This window comes from Microtus pennsylvanicus, chromosome 5, assembly GCF_037038515.1.
Source record: "Microtus pennsylvanicus isolate mMicPen1 chromosome 5, mMicPen1.hap1, whole genome shotgun sequence".
Taxonomy (NCBI): domain Eukaryota; kingdom Metazoa; phylum Chordata; class Mammalia; order Rodentia; family Cricetidae; genus Microtus; species Microtus pennsylvanicus.
In genome coordinates, this window is record NC_134583.1 from 103168168 (window position 1) to 103186696 (window position 18529).

Consider the following 18529-nt stretch of genomic DNA (forward strand, 5'->3'; position numbering starts at 1 on the left):
CCTTCTCATTTTTCATGAACTTCTTTCTAAACACTTTTCTGAGCACCTTCCCGTACCATCCTGTGAGCATAAGACAGAGCGTGGTAACTGAAAAGCAAATGTGAAATGCGTTGTTGTAACTCCACAGTCTCCCAATGACAAGGAGCACCTGAAAAGAAATGGAATAAAATGAAAACTAGCATAGCTGCCAATCATCTTTCTATTTAAAATTTGCCATTTTTTTCTTCCTATTTTTCTGTGGTCTGCTCTTTTTCACATTGCAACATGAAAATATGTGTTTCTCCCTGAAGCCTTGCTGTGATCATCAAATGGCATAAACCATAATTTATTTAGCTTCCAGTTCTGAAGTTTTAACAATGATGTAGAGACAATCTCTAATGGTTTAATTAGAATGAACACTCACAGAGGCACAGAAGAAAGGACTATGTGGCATTACGGCTGTGGCTAATTCCTAAGGACAGGTGGAGGATGTTTGTACCTTTTACCAAATAATTAATAATAATAATAATAATAGTCTGCAAGGGATTGGATTAGAGAGAGAAAAAGGCCAGAGAACACATATATACCACTGTGCATGTGTGGTGGTCAGGTAATGGCCTCAGGTGCCAGTCCCTATCTTCCCATCTGGTTTCAGACAAAGTCTCTTTGTCTGCTGCTGCACATCCCAGACTAACTGGCCAAGGAGTGCTCAAGGATTGTCCTATCTCTGTTTCATGGTTTGTCACAGAAGTACTGGGATTTCAGATGAGCACCAAGGTGTCCAGGTTTCCATGGGTTCTGGGCACTCCAACTCAGGACCCCACACTTGCATGGCTAACTATTCAGAGCATACTCTGGATTCAGCTCCCCAGCATTCCCTCTTGGGTTTCACGGTAAAGCTTGACACGATTCACTTAAGTCTTTTTTTTTTTTACCATGTTTCATCCACCAAAAGTCCCTAGGTAGATAACTGTCCCTTGTCTCTGGGGAAATTATGGTTTAGCAAAAGACCAGCAAATATGGGAATCGATCCTGCAAAGAGCACAGTCAGTAAAGATGGCTGGCTTATGCGCTAATCCACGTGCAAAATAAGTCACTTGGTTACTATTGTCATTTTTACTGTACTGAGGACATGAGCTATTCACTCGGACACAAGGTAACAGGAAAATGAAAAGCAAAGTCCCACTGCCCTGGCTGATTATAGCCCTGAAGGCTTGCTGTGGAAGGGTACCACCTCTCAGTTGACCGCCAGCCTGAGGAAGAGATACAGTGCTCAGACACTCGCTTCTTCAGAGCTTGTTTGCCTTATTGAAATTTGAACTCTTCTCCCGAGTGTATTTGCATACCTCGTTACTATCATCAAAAACATTCTCTCTAGGGTGATCTCTGAATGCACCCAATGGGGCCTCATACAGACAGGAGTCCCCTAGTGAAGCCCATCACACAGCTGGCTCCCCACACTTTCTCCACTTTCTGCCTGCACCCACATCCACGGGGCACTCAGCAGATCCCGTAAACAGGGAATGCAGGTCTCTCGTGCCTTTGTGCTGGGCAGGGGAAGGCTGCGGGCAAGAAATGCAATCCGGCAAGTTGTGTTGACATCTAACTGTGAAAGGTGAACAACTTGGCCAATCCCAACTGCGTTCTGCTTAGGTTCATGTGCAGGGACCCAAGAGTTCCTTTGAAACGCTGTGGGTTTTAACAGTTTCTCTTTAAAGAAATACTATCATTCCATGCTGTTCGGCCGAGGAACAATGGCTCTTGTGTGTTCAAACTACTGGCAGCATTAATACACTGTTTCTTTAGAGAGATTCACTTTCCAAGGCTGAACTTTCAGAACTCCGAGCACCTTATCACTCTTGCAAGCCTCCCTCCCGCCTCGAAAATGGAAAAAGAAAAGGTGGGGGTGAGGGGGGTAGGAAGCAGTTAGGACTTGTGCTACTTAAACCCGATCTCTCCAGGGATTTGTTTTTCTTCTGGCTTCAGATTAGATGTTCAAATCAAGCCGTGTTTGAGGACTCGGAGGGGAATGTCCATGGGCTTCTTAGCCAGGCTAATCCTGGAGCCCTGGCACATTCCAAGGGGCCAATCTGCCCAAATTCATTGCTTACTTGAAATGTCTCTTGGGGGAAGAGCCTGGCAAGTGACTTTTTTTTTTCCAGTGGGCGGTCATCCGAGCATTATTAGCGGGATGGCCAGCCCCAGTCACAGCAAAATGAAAGCAACAGGAGCTGTGCAGGGGGACTTCTGCCTTGCTACCAGCCAGAGTCGGTGCCCAGGTAAACGATTCCAGCTAACCTTTCTCGTGTTCACCTTCTCCAGGCTGGATGTGGGGACTTAGAGGAAGACCAAGGGAATACACAGAGGGGCTGGAGAGAAAACAGAGGGGGAAATGAACGTATATGTTGGTATTTTGTTCTAATGAAGACTGGGTGGCCTCGACACTGAGACTGAGATGGCGAACAGCATAGATATGGGTCCCTCGTTATTTGTCTCCAGAAGTTCATTATGCTTTCTTTTTAATCTTTGGATTGCCTGTCTGGGTTACTGAGCTGCTAAGTTTGTGTTGCAACTGTTCCCTCCTGGAGAAGGACCGAGTCTACGGCTAGTAGGAAGGTAAAGGGAGACAGGACAGAGCTGTTGGTGGCTTCACGTTGGTCTCAGAGCCTGGGTGAGAAACAGTGGAACCTGTTTAAATGAAATGAGTTAATGTGGTTTTTTTTGTATATGACAATATTTATAGGTTCATTTTGCCTTCTTTCATCTTAAAGTTTTATTGATTTCATGTTTAATTTTCAAAAGTAGCTCTTGTTTTTATTCCTTAGGGTAGTGATTAGACTTTGTTCAAAATGCAGATGCCTTTGTTTCTGTTTTGAAAAAAAGAAAAAAAAGATGTCCTTGAATTATTAGCCTTTGAAAACGTTTCCCTAGTACATATCACACACGGCTGGTAGTGAAGAAAGACGAAAAAGAAACAGCCCCTGACAAAGTCAGCTTGGGTACCTGACTGGTCTACCTCCAGGAAAGAATGCATAGAAGTGAATTTCTGAGGGCTGATAGGATCTTTTCGAGAGGACTGGAGACTTCTGTGGAATAGTTAAAAAGCAAAGCTGGTAGGGCAAAGCCTCCACTGAAGTTGCGCATTAGAAGAAAATTAAACCGTCAGCAGGAAATGCATGTCAGATTTACTTCATGCTTTCTAACAATGAGGGCAATCATTGTGCGCTAACTTAGTTGCCTGTTGGAGCAAAGTCTAAAGCTTCATGCAGAGTAGCACAAAGCCCTTGAACAAAAGAAAAAGGGAATTCTTTTAGGACACAAGTTAAACCACGATTGTACATCAAAATATGCCCTTTCCAAAAGGAAAAAAAAGTTAAATCGAATATCTGTCCACACTAGCAACCTGAATAAAGGCACAATGAAGCCAACCCAACAATATAGCAGAATCAATTATGCATCTTTTGGAGAATTCCTAAGTTGGCTCTTCTGCACACCCACTATCCTAGGAGAAATTATTCTTGCCTCATAAACAAAGAGTCAAAGTTCATTACGAATGACGGGAAGACCTTTTTACCTCACCTTTCTTCTCTTCCCAATTGTGCAGTGGCAGAGGAACTGATTAATCTGCTAATACCAAGAAACAGAAGGGATTTCTCATCCATTCCCCTGCAAAGAGGTTGCTTTTCTTGGAGAATATAATTAAGTTGCTGGACTGCACACAAGCCAAATCACCTTCCTCTGAAAGACTTACCAACAAATTGACAATCCCTATGCAGTAATTTTTCTACACACCATCTTACTAAAGCTTGCAAGACCTCCCAAATTGAAGCTAATAATAACAGTGTCCTCGAAGAATCTGATTCGTTTGGCACGGGCCCCATATTCTCAAATTTAAAGTCTAGTTATCATTCCATTTCTTTGCTGCCACAGAAATAATAACATTTCTCCCCTTCTTTAATTCTGCCTTATGTATTGGGGTCTTCCTAAAGTGGCATCTTATCCATTACCCCAAAGGGAGAGAAAAAACAGGAGGCAGAGAGTTCACCCCCGCCTCCATGACTGAATGCTAGACTGTGGAGGTGGAAGGGGAAGAAACAAGTCTGAACCCGTTCTCAGCATGCCACTAGGAGTTCAGTGTGGCTCAAACACAGAAATAGTCCCAGGCATCTCAGATGGCATTGCACACATAAAGGACATTCAGAAGCAGTACAGTCTCCTCTAGCAAAGCAATGTATCCAAGGGGTAAAAGGAAAGATCCTTGGGCAAAGATGCTCAAGGTCAAGCTGTGGCTTTGGAACTTACTTGCCAACTCTCTCTGGCTCCATTGTTTTTCATTGATAAAATTGATGTTGTATTGTAGAGGGTCCCTCCCCATCAGCGCTGTTTTGTGGATCCAAGGACATAATGGACCCTTAACAAATGTTAGCTACTATGCAACCTTGCTGAGCTCCTACTATGTGCTAGCTGTGCAAGATGAACCTCTTGGTCTGTTTATCATAAAACCCTCCATAGCAATTTAGAATCTCTATGCTATACATGAGGCTCAGAGAAAGTCAGTAACTTTTTTTCTTATCGTGTTAGTTGTCAGTCCAGTGTTCTATGAGCCAAGCAGAGGGATGACCATTTCTACCAGTATTTTATAGACCCCTTATATGACCTTCCATGTGAAAATATAGTTTGAGAATCAGTCCAGAAGTCTGGCATAATGGTGCATGCGTTGGGAGGTTCAGGATAGTGAGTGCTCGAGTTTAAGGTCAGCTAGACTTGCAAATTATTACTGGGATAACTGGGACTAGAGTGAGAACCTGTCTCAATAAACAAACAAAAGCCAAGGTCATTCTCTCTTCTTGAAGCCAAGCGTGGTATTCCCCAAGTAACAACCCAGTATGTCAAGCTTTATTATTGTACCCAGTATACAGATGGGGAAAACTGAAGCTAGAAGGATTTCTAGCTGTTCTCATCTACGGGAGCCCTTTCTGCTCATGCTTCTTTCTCAGCTGTAGATTTTATGTCCCCACGCATACAGCCTTTCCAACTTCCTCTCCTGGAACACGGACCAGCACTCACTGGAGCAGGCAGATGATGCCCCAAAAGATTCGTTTGAAGGCTTGCCAGGACCGCCAACAAAAGTACATTCTTTCTTCACTGTTCCCCAAGGTGTAGGGAGAGTGGGTTTCAAATGTCCAGTGAGGAACGAACATCAGATAACATCAACAAAAGTATTCAGTGTTTCAGCACCATGGGCTAAGAAGAGTTTAATTTACAGGCTTTTTACAAAGATAAAGACGGTTATCTCTGCTGCCGAGCTCCTTTCTGTTGCAAAGATGAAGTCAGTAGCTTTCTTCTCAAAGAAGGAAACTCTTTGAGAAGAGATTTTTGTTTTTTTCATGTCCTGCTGCAAACAAAATTACAAATGCCTTCTGTATGCATGAAAGTAGAGAGGTGCACCAGAACCTGGAGACCTTTGAGGCAGTGTGGGCTGTGGCTTTAAATGAAGACAATGTAGGGAAACCAGAAATTAAGTGGCTTCTCTGTGACCATTACTGAAAGAGAATACAGTGTCTTGATGGCCCTCGACCGTCCTCCGTGTGGCCATGTGTAGAATATGCGTTACTGTAAGTATTAAGTAACCACTGCTATGGATGTCACATACACAGACCTCCATTGTATGAGATCAAGGGAATAAGTGTACACCAGAAGGCACAAGACTCAGATAGCACTGTGTGTCCAGGGAATCGGGACTAATTACACATAGCAAGTAGAAGCTGGTAACAGTTCCCACCAGTGATTGACACAGGTCAAGTGAACAGCTCAGTTGTGCATCGGGCCAGGATATTTTAAAAATATGATTTTAGGTGTGACAGTAAAATAATACCATGTGAAATAACTAAGATCTGCTCTAGTGACTCCCATCTTAAATACTTAGGATAGGAATTTCCTAAGAAGTTTAGCAGGTTTCACAGAGACGTCTCTTCTCTTTCAAATGCTTTTGAAGGAAGGGGTCCAGGGTTTCCAGGCTTTTGGAATTGTGGCGTGGTGTTTTCATCTACAGATATGCAGAGCTTCATGCATAGTTATGGTTGAATAATGCAGTCTACAGCCTATAACTTGTACATGAAAGTTAGATGATGCTGGGGGTGGGGAATACCCTTTTGATGGACAGATTATCCTTGCCCATTTAGGAACACCATCTTGATGCCTGGGTGTCTGAGTGTAAGAAGCCATACTTTTTGGCATGTATGTGGGATATAAGGGGAAGTGTGCCCATTCCCTTCCCAAGCATTACTTGGGAGCCTGAAGGCTGTGCTTACACCTATCCTCTTTGTCTTCCCATTTCCTTTTCTCCCTCTCTGTTCTTCTGTATCACAAACTTGGCTTTAAAGAACTTTAGTGATGTAGCAGGGATTTGGAGTTATGCACCCCCTCAGCCATCTTCCTTTTCTTCCGTAACGAAAATCTAATAGAAGTTTCAACCGTGAAAACCTGATGCCGAACTAGGTGTGTTTCCTCTGACGTTTGAATTCCACTTTTCCTGTAAGAGTATAAATGTCATGTTCTGTTCCTTCAATTTCATTTTCTCTATGAATAGTCTTGTGTTTTTGTTCTTTAGAAACCATAATGAACATGTCTACAGTCCCATTAGTAATACTTTTTCCAGCCTAGCTATTTCCATTCTTCTCAATATTATAATGTTAAAACAGGCAGCAGGTTCTGAGAATGGCTGGTTGGATGATATGCAGTGTGGAATCCATTTATGACATACTAGTATATCGTTATGTTACATTACATGTGTTGTTATCTAGTCAAAAAGATTTAAAATTTATGCTTATCATTCTTCTTTCTCTCTCTCTCTTTTTTTCAGGCTCAGAAATCCTGGATTGAACGAGCATTTTATAAAAGAGAATGTGTTCACATCATACCCAGCACCAAAGACCCCCATAGGTAATCCTGTGATCTTTAATGCATTAAGAATTTAAGGTCGTAATTATAGGGATAGAGCCCAATAGTAATTACTACTACTGCAAGGGAACCAGTGCCAAATTAAATATATTTTGAAGCAAAATATATACTTCACTGCTCAATATGCAAGGCTAAAGTTAATCTTCAACTAAGTGTCTGTACACAGAGTAACAGATTCACTATTGTAGAAAGACTGGTCCCTGTATATAACAATATACTATATTTTTGTAACAAGTACTTATTTTTCCACCTTAACATTTTGTCAAACTGTTTCATTGGTGCTAACATACCCTGCTAACACAAACAAAACAAAAACACAGTATTGAATGAAACACTCCTAGAAGATTCATTAGGGTTTAGACCTTCAGACTGCTCTGCACTTTTTGGCACTGTAATTCTGCAATTACCTTTCTGGAAATCAGCAGTACGTGCAGCGGGAAGCTGCAATAGTAGTGCATCGTCATCTGGAAATGCCTTTGGAATGGGCAGTTTTAAAAGGTGGCTGAAAACACAGATCTTCCAGCCACAGACTAGCTACATAACCTTGGATACATTTCTCAAGCCTCAGCACTGTAATAATTTGTCATCGGTGTATCCTCAATGGTTAGTGTGTAAGAGAATGCTATGTAACTCTCAGTACTAGTAATTGTAATGTTATAACATTCGAAGGACATTTTGATGACAAAGGAAACAAATTTTAAGTTTCCAGTTTTTCTCATTTCTTCTTCAAAAAAAAACCTATAGATTTTTATTCTCAGAACTGAATATTGGACAGTAAATCTCAGTTGGAGAGATGAGTTAAGTTGTGGCCCACACATAACTGAGATTTCACATTTAAATGTACGTGTTAGAAGTCTTCCCCCCAAGCTCTTTAGCATCTTGTATGTGAGGTTTGATAGATGGGAGCAGCTAGAAGAGGAAACACCTAGAGAACTTCTGCTCACAATTGCCCTGTCCCAAATAATATGCCAAGTACTTATAGGTATGGGTATCGAGGACAGTAAGTATGGATAAGCTGGGTGGTGGGGAAGAGCAGTTGATGGGGTGTTATGGGAAGCCTCTCTCTGTCATTTTCCTGATAAGACTGCATTCTGGGATTTCACCTACCACTGAACTGGAGTGGGTCAGCATGGTCTGTGGGTTTCTCTAACAGGCTGCTTGCATGTGCACTCTAGTAATGGCTGATGCAAGGGGTTCACTTTAACCTCTCATATTATAGGTGTTGCTGTGGGCGCCTAATAGGCCAGCATGTCGGGCTCACTCCCAGTATCTCTGTGCTTCAGAACGAGAAAAATGAGAGTCGCCTCTCCCGAAATGACGTCCAGTCTGAGAAGTGGTCCATCAGCAAGCACACTCAGCTCAGCCCAACAGATGCTTTTGGGACCATTGAGTTCCAAGGAGGTGGCCATTCCAACAAAGCCATGGTAATAAAAGAAAAAAAAACAGTCACATTCTCCCAGACACAATTTCCCATCCTGTAAGGGAACAGCTAAGAGCGAAGCTGTAGGTTTCAGGCTAACCTAGCCTCTGTCGCTTCCCAGTAGGGGAAGTAAAACCTTCCCCAGGACTTTTTAAATCATTAGGATGAGATCAGAAGATGGGCTGGTTTTTATTTTGGTTAACATACACTATTGTATATGATCTTGCAGTTCAGTGTTGTTTCTGTGTGTGTACACACACTCATTGCCCAAATCCATCACCTCTTTATTCGTCTCCCGACACAAGCACCTGTATTATCTTCTGTCAATCACTCTTACAATCAGATCTGCTGTTCTCTGCCCTTCATATATGAAAGCAAAGGTGGTACTTGTCCTTCTGACTCTGGTTTGTTTTCTGCAGCCAGTCACAGTTTGAAATATTATTTTCTATGTCTCATCTATTTAGCCTTTTCCTAAATCATTTATCCCAGGTTTGGAGAAAGAAAAAAAAATGTTTCCTTTAGGTTTCTATTTTGTTTTTATAGGCAGTATTTTCCAGCTGTTTCCTTCCTGGTCTTGACAGAGATGTTGTAATCCATATCAAGTACCTTTTCTCCAAGTAGCTGGGTTAGTAATATTCTCAATGGGAAAGAACAATATTTTTAGTGAGGAATTGGGACATATATGGAAATTTTGTCGTGTATGAACTATAGTTCCCGTGGACTGCACTTAATATGGCTCACAGACTTTTCAGAAAATAAAAAGTATAGCATTGTAGTCTGAAAATTCTGAAAGTTTTGTAATTCAGCAGGCTGGCTTCTGGCGGTTGAAAGAGGCAATAGGTGTAAGATACCAGCACAATGCTGGACGTGTCTACAGGCATGAATTAATTTAGTTGTGTTATTATATTATTTTTAATATTTATTGATTGATTGATTGATTGGTTGATTGGTTTTTTTGAGACATGTTTTCTTTGTGTAAAACCCTAGCTGTCCTGGAACTAGCTCTATTGACCAAACTGGCCTTGAACTCACAGAGATCCGCCTACCTCTGCCTCCCAAATGCTGGGATTAAAGGCGTGCTCCACACCGCCTGGCTCTAGCTGGCGGTATTAGAAGTCTTATTTTACCCAGTCTCTAAAAGAACTTGGAAAAATATTTGACTCAGTCTTTAAAGAATGTGCCTTGGATCTATGCCTCTATTAATTCATATACTTTAATTTATATTTTCAGGCAATGCTTACGTTTAACTCTGAAAGATCAGACCTTGTAGCTTACTGGCTGACTTTTGAATAGGAATCCATTGGCTGTTTATTCATAGCCTATTGCTGTCACTTGCTGGTTGTGTGACTGTTCTATTTAAGCCTAGTGCCTTAGTTTCTTTGTGTGAAAAGTGGGGTAGTAACTTCTACTTCCCAGGGCCATTTCAAGGTTTTATAGCGCCTCTGTAGAGGTAGGACTTTGGATGGCGCCTGGTGCAAAAGCTACAGAAGGTTTTACTCTGAGGGAAACTTTGTGATCAATCAAAATAGATGTGTGCTCCTGAAGTCACAGAACCAGATACATTCTCACTGTCTGACGGGAAATTCTTAGTTAAGCCATTTAATTTACACGCGCCTCGAGGGTTCTTCCTAGGAAGCTGGTAAAGTTGCCTTCCGTGAGGTTCATGAGCATAAAGACACCTGATACAAAGCTAACGCTCAATATACGTAGGGAAATGATAGAGATGGGTCAGGGAAACAGCTTTCTGTACTTCCTAGAAGCCCAACGACCCATTAGAATATTTCCACAGGAGCATCAGCTTTCTTGTGCCCACAGTTGAGTCTTTGTTCTGTGAAGAACAGCTTTAGTGACAGCCACCATCAGGAAAGCAGGCTAGAGGTTTGAGAGCTGATGTCCACATTCTCTCTGGCCCTGGCAGTCACTCATCCCAGCAAATCAGAATGAGTTCCATTACCTGGGTCCCTGTTTGTAGCTAACCTGCTGTGGGCGTGGTGTTAGAATGAGCACAGCAAGAGCCGTTTTGTTGTATAAATTTCCTCTACAGGCAATTTTTTTCATCCCCTGAAAATTTCTGGTGAATCTGAAAGACCCCCTAGAAGCCCGGGGAGCTAAACTCAAAGCATATGCCCTTCAACAAAATGTTCCAGAAAGTACTTCAGCAATTTCTTTCATAACCTATAAGGAATAATAGTCATGATCATAAATGAGCAACTAACTATTCTGCAATCCCTTCAGAGTTCATTTCCCCAACACATACTGATAAATGCTTTTCAGAGCTGTGATCGAACCCTGATCCTCACGCACGGTCCCAGTCCTCAGATATTAAGAATTTCAAGACAAAAATGCAGGGAAGCGAGCTCTAAGCACTGCCCTTCTGGGCACTGTTTTGCACATACTGTGATGTTGACCCTGAGGTTAGGGTGGCCCTAGGTGGCCAAAGGGCAGTTTCTCTAAGGGCCACCCTTTCTTTCTCCCCAAGCCTAATTAGCCTAATGAAGACCAGTTTTTCTTTTCATTACTGCTGGGTATTTAGCGAGTGGAAATCCCCGGCATTCATTCAGACACAAATGAACATCTTGTGCACTTTGAAAGCTTGCCCCAGAGTTATTAGGCTGCTCCTATCTAAACAAAGAAGTGGTGCTGTCAGGCCTCCTTTTCCGAGGTAGGGGACTGGATGCTTGCCAACCCGAGCCTCTCTTGCTTCCCAACCTCTCGAGCAAAGCAGCAGGGAGTTTGGACAGACAGACCTGGCACCCACTTCCTGTGAAAGAGGCCAGTCTTCATGAGAACACTGTAGGGTTAATTATTCTCCAGAACTGCGGTTGGGCAAGCCAGTAAACTTAATGTGTCTATGGGCCATCGTTTCTGAAAGAAGTCTTTGAAGCGATTTTTTAGCAAAGTCATCAAAACACTCCAGGGGCAAGAGCGACTTTTATTTTTTATTTTTTTTAAATTAAGGTAAGATATAACATTAACTTTTTCCTTCAAGGCCGCCCAGGATACAGCTCTAGCACTGTCCACATGCCAAGGTGTACTGCGCACAGTAAGGCAGGTGGCAGGAGGACCAGACTCATTACTAAGATGCCTCCCTCACTTGAGAGCTGAAGCTAGGTGTCTGTCATACCACATGGGTAGGACAGCAGGGTACCACAGGCCCTTAAGCATCAAAGGCACTTGAGGGTCACAATCGGTGGTTCTTGACTTGGCACCAAATAACAAGGAAGGACATCACAGATGGCAATATCTAAGATTGACATTTGGCTCATTCATTGGCTTTGATGAGCCCATGGGCATCCAAAGATCTTTGGATATATACAGAGCAGTTATTCCACTGTGCAATTGGCCTTGGGAAAATTAATCTCCATCCCTTCTACCTACACTATAGGTAAGATAGTTGAAGCCCCCCCCCCAAAAGTAACTTCTTTTACCAGAAAAGGTTCTTGAACCCAACTTCCTAATGACCCCTTTTTCATTCTCTTTTTTCTTTGGCACATGTACCCAGGACAAATGACGGCCACTGTTTTATTTGAAGTTGTTTGGGGATGATTGAAAGGAAACTAATTACCATTGTGCCTCTACCTTTTTCATAGGGGTTCTTAGAATTTTTTTGTAGCAGAATTTTTAAATCACTACTATTTAATGAGGTTCATTAAACTTGAAAGCCTTGAGAAGAAGGGAAGTCTTTGTAAAATTACATCTTAGATCATTAGACTCATTTGCCAAGTTCTTTCAAGTGTTTGGTGGTGTTCAGAACGCAGTGTCCAAGCTTATCCAAGCTCCAGGAAAGTCCACGCTTTGCAGAGAGAAGCTATGACGTGAGAAGGAGCCAATCCAAGCTGATACTGAGGGAAGGAACTTGGCTTCCTGCCCATTCCCAAGATGCATCTACCAGATGACAAGCTCTAAACCATCCTGAGTGCCCTAAGGACCAGATCGCTCATAGGGACGTCTCATGACTTGCAAACCACCTGAGAGCCACAATAAGATAACCCTGTCAGCAGAAATAGTGAGATTTCTTGGAGACTTGTCTATTGAGGGCTCCGACATGATTTACAAAACGAGCAGACTATAGACTCACTTGTTTACAGATCATCTCTTCTAATTAACACAGAGCTGGCTTGTGGGCCAGATAAGGCTGAACCTAATTAAGGGCCTGCAGTTAAACCTCTCAAGCCAGCCACATAATTCTCTTCTGGCTCTCCTCTGCTATTGACCCTGCCTACTCGATCATGTGGAGCCCCTTAGAATAGTTTTCATATAATTTAGAAAATTATGCCTAGCCCTTGTTTTCACACTGAAGGCTATAACTATTGAGCCTACAGAGGTGAAAGCCTTGCTCTCTGAGCTTTGGGGGAGGGGACCACATAGTAGCAAGGTTGCCCCTGTTAGCATAGCATCTGTAACCATGTACTCTTAGAGGGTTTTAGGGGATTGAATTTGAGGTTTACAAACTGTCTCTCTTTGCATTCTGCAGATTTAGTCTGGGAGCCCTTGACTAACACATACTGCATAGGAAATGGTTAAATGGTTCTTTCTTCACACACATGAACAACCAATCACTGCCCTATGGCTAACACGAGCTTCCTATAGCCTGATGGGGCTGTGGAGAAACCTTGTGATTCCTCCACTGATTTCCAGTTTGCACCTTGTGGTTAAAGGCTACAGAGCTAGCAACAGGATCAGATGGTCTGTCTGAAATTAAAAATTAAGGTAGAAGCAAAGCACAAATTAATCCTAGCACTAAGAAGACAGAGGCAGGAGGATATCTGTTAGTGAGAGGCCAGCCTGGTCTACATAGCAAGTTCCAGGACAGCCGGGACTGTTACACAGAGAAACCCTGTCTTAAAGAACAAAAACAACAACAACAAAATTAAGGTAGAATATATGGTTGATAATTCCCATCCTAATTATAGGTATGTAAAGTATGGGAAGCTGAATCTGCTCAGGAAATCATCTACTTTCTTGCTTCTAGAAAATGCTATACTAAATATTTCTGATAGAAACCCCATAGACTAGCCCCCATGACCCCTGTATGTGCTTAGTGGCATTTTATGTTATTTCTCACTACTGAGCTTCCCATTATCGATATTAATCCTACAAATACCTGATATCTGACACTGGGAAACTGCAAAAATAATGACACCTTTACTTCCAAAGTATTGAGGGTCATCAAACTGGAAATTTAGATGCATTGAATACAACTCCAAATATTTTCTTTCTAGTGAGATTCTCTCTCTGCTGAACCACCATAACCATTAAACTGGATGATGCAAAGTCTCCATGGACTTGGGAAGCTGCTCTCAGCAGATTTCTCTCTGGTGTGACACATTGTGTTTGGCTGCAGCTTTAATTACAAGTATCCCCTTTATATGCGGCACAAAAATTGAGAAATGAAATGATGCTTGTCACATTTCTCAGCAGAGAGAATGGGCCCCATTTCCCACCATGAGCTTGAAAGAAAGGCATTGTGGAGACCGTTAAAACAGATTTCACAATGGTAGGTCCATTAATCAGAACAAACACTGGTTAAGAAGTACCAAGTGGTTCTTTATAAGAATTAATGATGGCTTTGCAGTGAAGGGGAGAGGATTTGTCATTGAACATTTCCAAGAGTCTATCCAGATTTATTATACCGCGGCCCATTTTCATTTTCATTAAAACAACTGGGCAATGTTACATGGATAAAAATCTAGGACTAAAGAGGCGACTGATGAATTAGCACAACCGAATGCTCTATGAAGCTCAAGTTGAGACGTTGAGACAGCTGATAGAAGTTCATGGAGTTTTGTATTTGCTTCGGTTTCTTTTTTTTTTTTTTTTTTTTTTTTTTTTTTTTTTTTTTTTGGTTGGTTGGTTGAAGGAAACAGTTTCCATCTCTCCATCTGCTCCCAAGTAGAAATGACTGCATCCTTACTCCATCCATTGTCCCCGTGGATATGAACACTGCCTGGTGACACCCTGTGAACTCCATCACATTGATAAGTGAGCAGAAGCATTAGGATTGATGACATCGTAATAGCCAATTCAGTAGGAAAATCACCTGCTCAGTACAGGAATCCCAAGATCAGGCATAGCTGACCCTCTGCAGAAGTCATTAACAAAGAGAAGCTCTCATTGCCTATAGAGTCTCACAAAAGGTAATTTCTAGTTTGTTGTCTGGAAATTAAAGTGTCTGTCTGTGTGTGTGTGTGTGTGTGTGTGTGTGTGTGTGTGTGTGTGTGTGTATGTCTTCATGTGAAAATAGTGCTGAATTCATTGACCTCCACAGAACTCAGGAACATAAAACTATACAATTTCAACAAAATCTAGCTTCTGTCTTACACAGAACATTCCAAAAGTCATCCATCTACTTGATGTGCACAGGCCTTCCAATGTCAGACGGGATACCTAACAGCAGGAAGAGAAAAGGACAGGTCATTACATAGATACACACCTTACTTGATCTCAGCTTCTCTTTCTATAAACTGGAGACCTCAAGGTCTGTTGTAAAGGGAGGCCAAGGCCTCCTCCTATCCCCACAAAACTAGATTAGAAAATGAAAACTATTTTGAAAAGCGTGTGACTCGAATCAGTTAAATGCAGGCACACTATGTCTATGTTGAATGTAAGGAATCTTTACCCACTTTGGACTTATTGGAGCTTCTTGGCCAATACATCATCCGCCGTTTAACCCATACAGTAGCCTGTGCAGTGATCAGGGTTGGTCTCCTTTAGCAGGTCAGATACTCACATTGTCCAAATAACCAATGCTGTTAGCATCTGATAATGGAGTGAGTCGGAAGTTGCTGAACAGCACCAAGCCAGAGTAATGCCTAGGTGACCACATTTGAAACACATGCTAGGAAGATGTGTGGTCATTTGCATTATGATCCCTTAGCAATTAATGACTCATAATGGGAAAATAGTTCATCATAGGCTGGTGGGATGGCTCAGTGATAAAGGCACCTGCAGCCAAGGCTGATAACCTGAGTTCAATCCCCAGGACTTACATGGAGAAAGGAGAGCACTGAGTCTCACAAGCTGCCCTCTCACCTCCACACGTATGCCATCCCCAACCCAAAATCAAAAAAAAAAATTGAATTGCTTCTCAAAATGACCCAAATAGCTCCTAATTTCAAATCACATTAACAATTTAATAGGAATTGTTCAATTTCTCTGGGCACAATTAGTGTGAAGCTGCTGAGTGAGCAAGTGAGGTCATTGTTCTATACAACTGAGAGGTGTGGTGGGAACTCTGGTCTCTACATTCATAGGAATAGCATCTTAATAGTTTCTATTTAATTGAAATTTCTAGGTAACCTTCAAATGATACTTAACCCAATGTTAATAAGAGTTTACCTCCCAAACCATTTATTCTAATTTCTAAACAAAATTATTTTTATACAAAATTTCTTTTTATTTTATACCAAAATTATTTTTTGAAACAAACAAATTAGCATATTGATTTACTTAAATATTTGCCTTTTGTTTTCCAGGAGAGGAGCAGAATAAGTCATAGGTTATGGGCAATAGGTAAAAGTTAAGGAAGTGGATGTTTGTGGTCTTGACCAGGTTCGGGATAGTTAGCTGTGGCCTGTGCAGAATCTCAGCTTTCTCTGCTAGTCCTAGCCAAGATGGGTGCCATTAGTGAAGATGCCTTGAGTAGCTTGCCAATTGTACTTACTGTAGCCAGTTTCTTCCCCATCATCTCTTTGTTTTCCATAGAAAATTTAAGTGTACTTTACTTTCCATTGGCTCCAAACCAAATACCAGACATGTTGCCTTAGTCCTTCCTTGTGCTGCTGTAGAAGAATATCTGAGAATGAGAAATGTATAAAGAATAGACTCTTATTTTTCAGACTTCTAGAAAATGCGAAGTTCAGAGTTAGGGACTTGTTGCCATTGTGGCCCATTGTTCGCAAGAACTCATGTCTGTGTGCACACATGACCATCACCAGCAGGAACGAGAGCAAACACATCCTTTTCTCAGGACCTCATTCCTGCCATAAGAGCTGTAATCTATTCAGGAGGACAGTGCCCTCGTGACCTAACTACTCTCCAAACGGCTACTGAAAATAACATTTTCAACATAAAAATTTAAGAACACTCTCAAACCATATACACACTATTTAGGTCTCTTATTTTTGGGCAGGAGCTGCACACGTGCAGACCCCAGGGAGCTGTTAGAAATGAAGATAGCCAAGATGTAATCCTAGACGTATTAAATCAGAGCCTCCATTTTTGACTAGCTTACCTATCCTGCGATTTTTACATTTTAAAGGTTAAAGGCCAAGCCCATCTACAGACGTAGGGTTCATAGTGATTTTAACAATATGGCTATAATAATGGAATAAATGACCATTGGATAGCTAGATATGATATCCCTGTGAGACAGCCCTTGTACCTCCTCTCTGGCGCTATAAACAGAATAGTTGGAGGAGATGATCTCCAGATCCCCATGATTACATAATCATCTCTCATAATCCTGTGCCTACTTCACAGCAATATTGACAAAGCTTACCAAAAGCCATGGACAGCCAAAGGCAGCCTGTAGCACAGGTATGAAATGGCACATAAAGGAGACATCCAGAAAGAACTGTCACACTGTGATTCAGCAAGAATTACATTGTGTCAGCATGGGCTTGCAGTCTCAGGCAGTCACTGGGACTGAAGCGAACTGTGAAAGATGAGTATAGTTTCTGTGAATAACAGGGCAGAGTGCATTACCTTAGAACTTGGGGATTAGTATTAGAGTCAAATGTGCAGAAAACTGGGAAAAAATGGTCAGTAGTGAGGGTACGGCCAAAATAAAGGGAAGATTGCTTGCCTGGATAGAGAATTTGAAAAAGATGCAATGATTTAAAATAAATACTATGATCAAGGAAGAAGTCAGCCCATTGACCCGCTGCTGTCTCATAGTAATCTGAGGTACAGAAAAGCCATAAGGAGGCTGTACCAGAACCCAACCTGACATCCTTTAAGGGAATAGACTGCTCACACAACTGTGGAAGGGGCCAAGACCAGGCCTGGATGAATGGAGTATCTTGAAAAATGCCTCCTAGGACTTGGAGACTAGTTGGTTTATGTAAAGGAAAAGGAGTAAGAGGCAGTTGCATCTTTAAGGCCAGGAAAAGGTTGTAGATTCAAAGCTAGGTACAGGACCTCTTGTGACCCACTAGTAGTGTAGTGTGTGCTTGGAAACAGCATGGATCCTTTCTATCTCATTGGAAATGGTAAGGGAGACTATGAGATGGAACTTAGAAAACATATAGCTGGAATGCAGAATTTAGGCCCCATAGACTGACCTTTTTGCCGACACTGGACCATATATATGTAGGATGCTGGGCTCATGTTATGTACAATGGAGCTCAAAACTTACCACCCCTTAGTGGTGTGAGTGAAGCATAAATGTAAAAGGCAGCTCATTTTGTTTGGATGTAATTGGCTCAAAGGTAGTCAATAATTTGGAGTTTTTTGAGATAGGATTTTATGAAGTCCAGGCTAGCCTCAAATTCACTATGTATCCAAGGCTAGCCTATGAACCCCTTAACATCCTGCCTCCACCTTACAAGTGCTGATTAGAGCAACATGCCACAAACCTAGTTCATCAATTATTTTCTCTCCTGTACAACACTTTCAAAATTCTAAACATTTTAATTAATTTTCTCTGTGTATATATGTGTGCATATGTGTGTGAGCCATAGTGAGCACCAGAGGTGAGAGTAAACTTTTGGGAGTTGGTACTCTCCTTCTACCATGTGGTCCTGGGGATTGCATTCAGGTCCTCAGGCTTGGTATCAAGGAAGTGCTCCTTACTGAACCATCTCAAGGGCCCAGAATTTACTTTGGTTCTTGTTATTTTTTTATTTTTGAGACAGCATCTCTTGTAGTACAGGATGGTCCCAAACTTCTGATGCTCCTGCCTCCACCCTTCAAATCTTGGGATTACAGGCATGCACTATCACATCCTGTTTATGCTTGGCTGGGTATCAACCAAGAGTTTCCAAAGGCATGCTTCTACAATATATCTGAGATATATCCCCCATGTAATATGCACATAAGAATACTGTAATTTTGATTACTAATTTATTGCCTAATGTTTTATCTCTATCCATTTACACTATAAATTAGGCATGATTATTGGTTTATATTGTGTAATCAACATGACTTTGTATTTACCATGTGTGAGTT

The 18529-nt window shown here is 41.7% G+C and overlaps 1 protein-coding gene across 31 annotated transcripts in view; it reads left to right on the forward strand.

Moving 5' to 3' along the window:
- The window catches only part of Trpm3 (transient receptor potential cation channel subfamily M member 3), a 787998-nt gene that overhangs the window by 511009 nt on the left and 258460 nt on the right, over positions 1-18529 (forward strand). For 30 of the 31 annotated variants that reach the window (XM_075973702.1, XM_075973688.1, XM_075973693.1 and 27 more), the window contains exons 2-3: positions 6842-6921; positions 8159-8363. In XM_075973702.1, coding sequence (XP_075829817.1) covers positions 6842-6921; positions 8159-8363 — 285 coding nt within the window. Of the gene's footprint in view, positions 1-2186; positions 2259-6841; positions 6922-8158; positions 8364-18529 lie in introns of those variants that run through there. The other variant, XM_075973699.1, reaches the window with a different exon arrangement.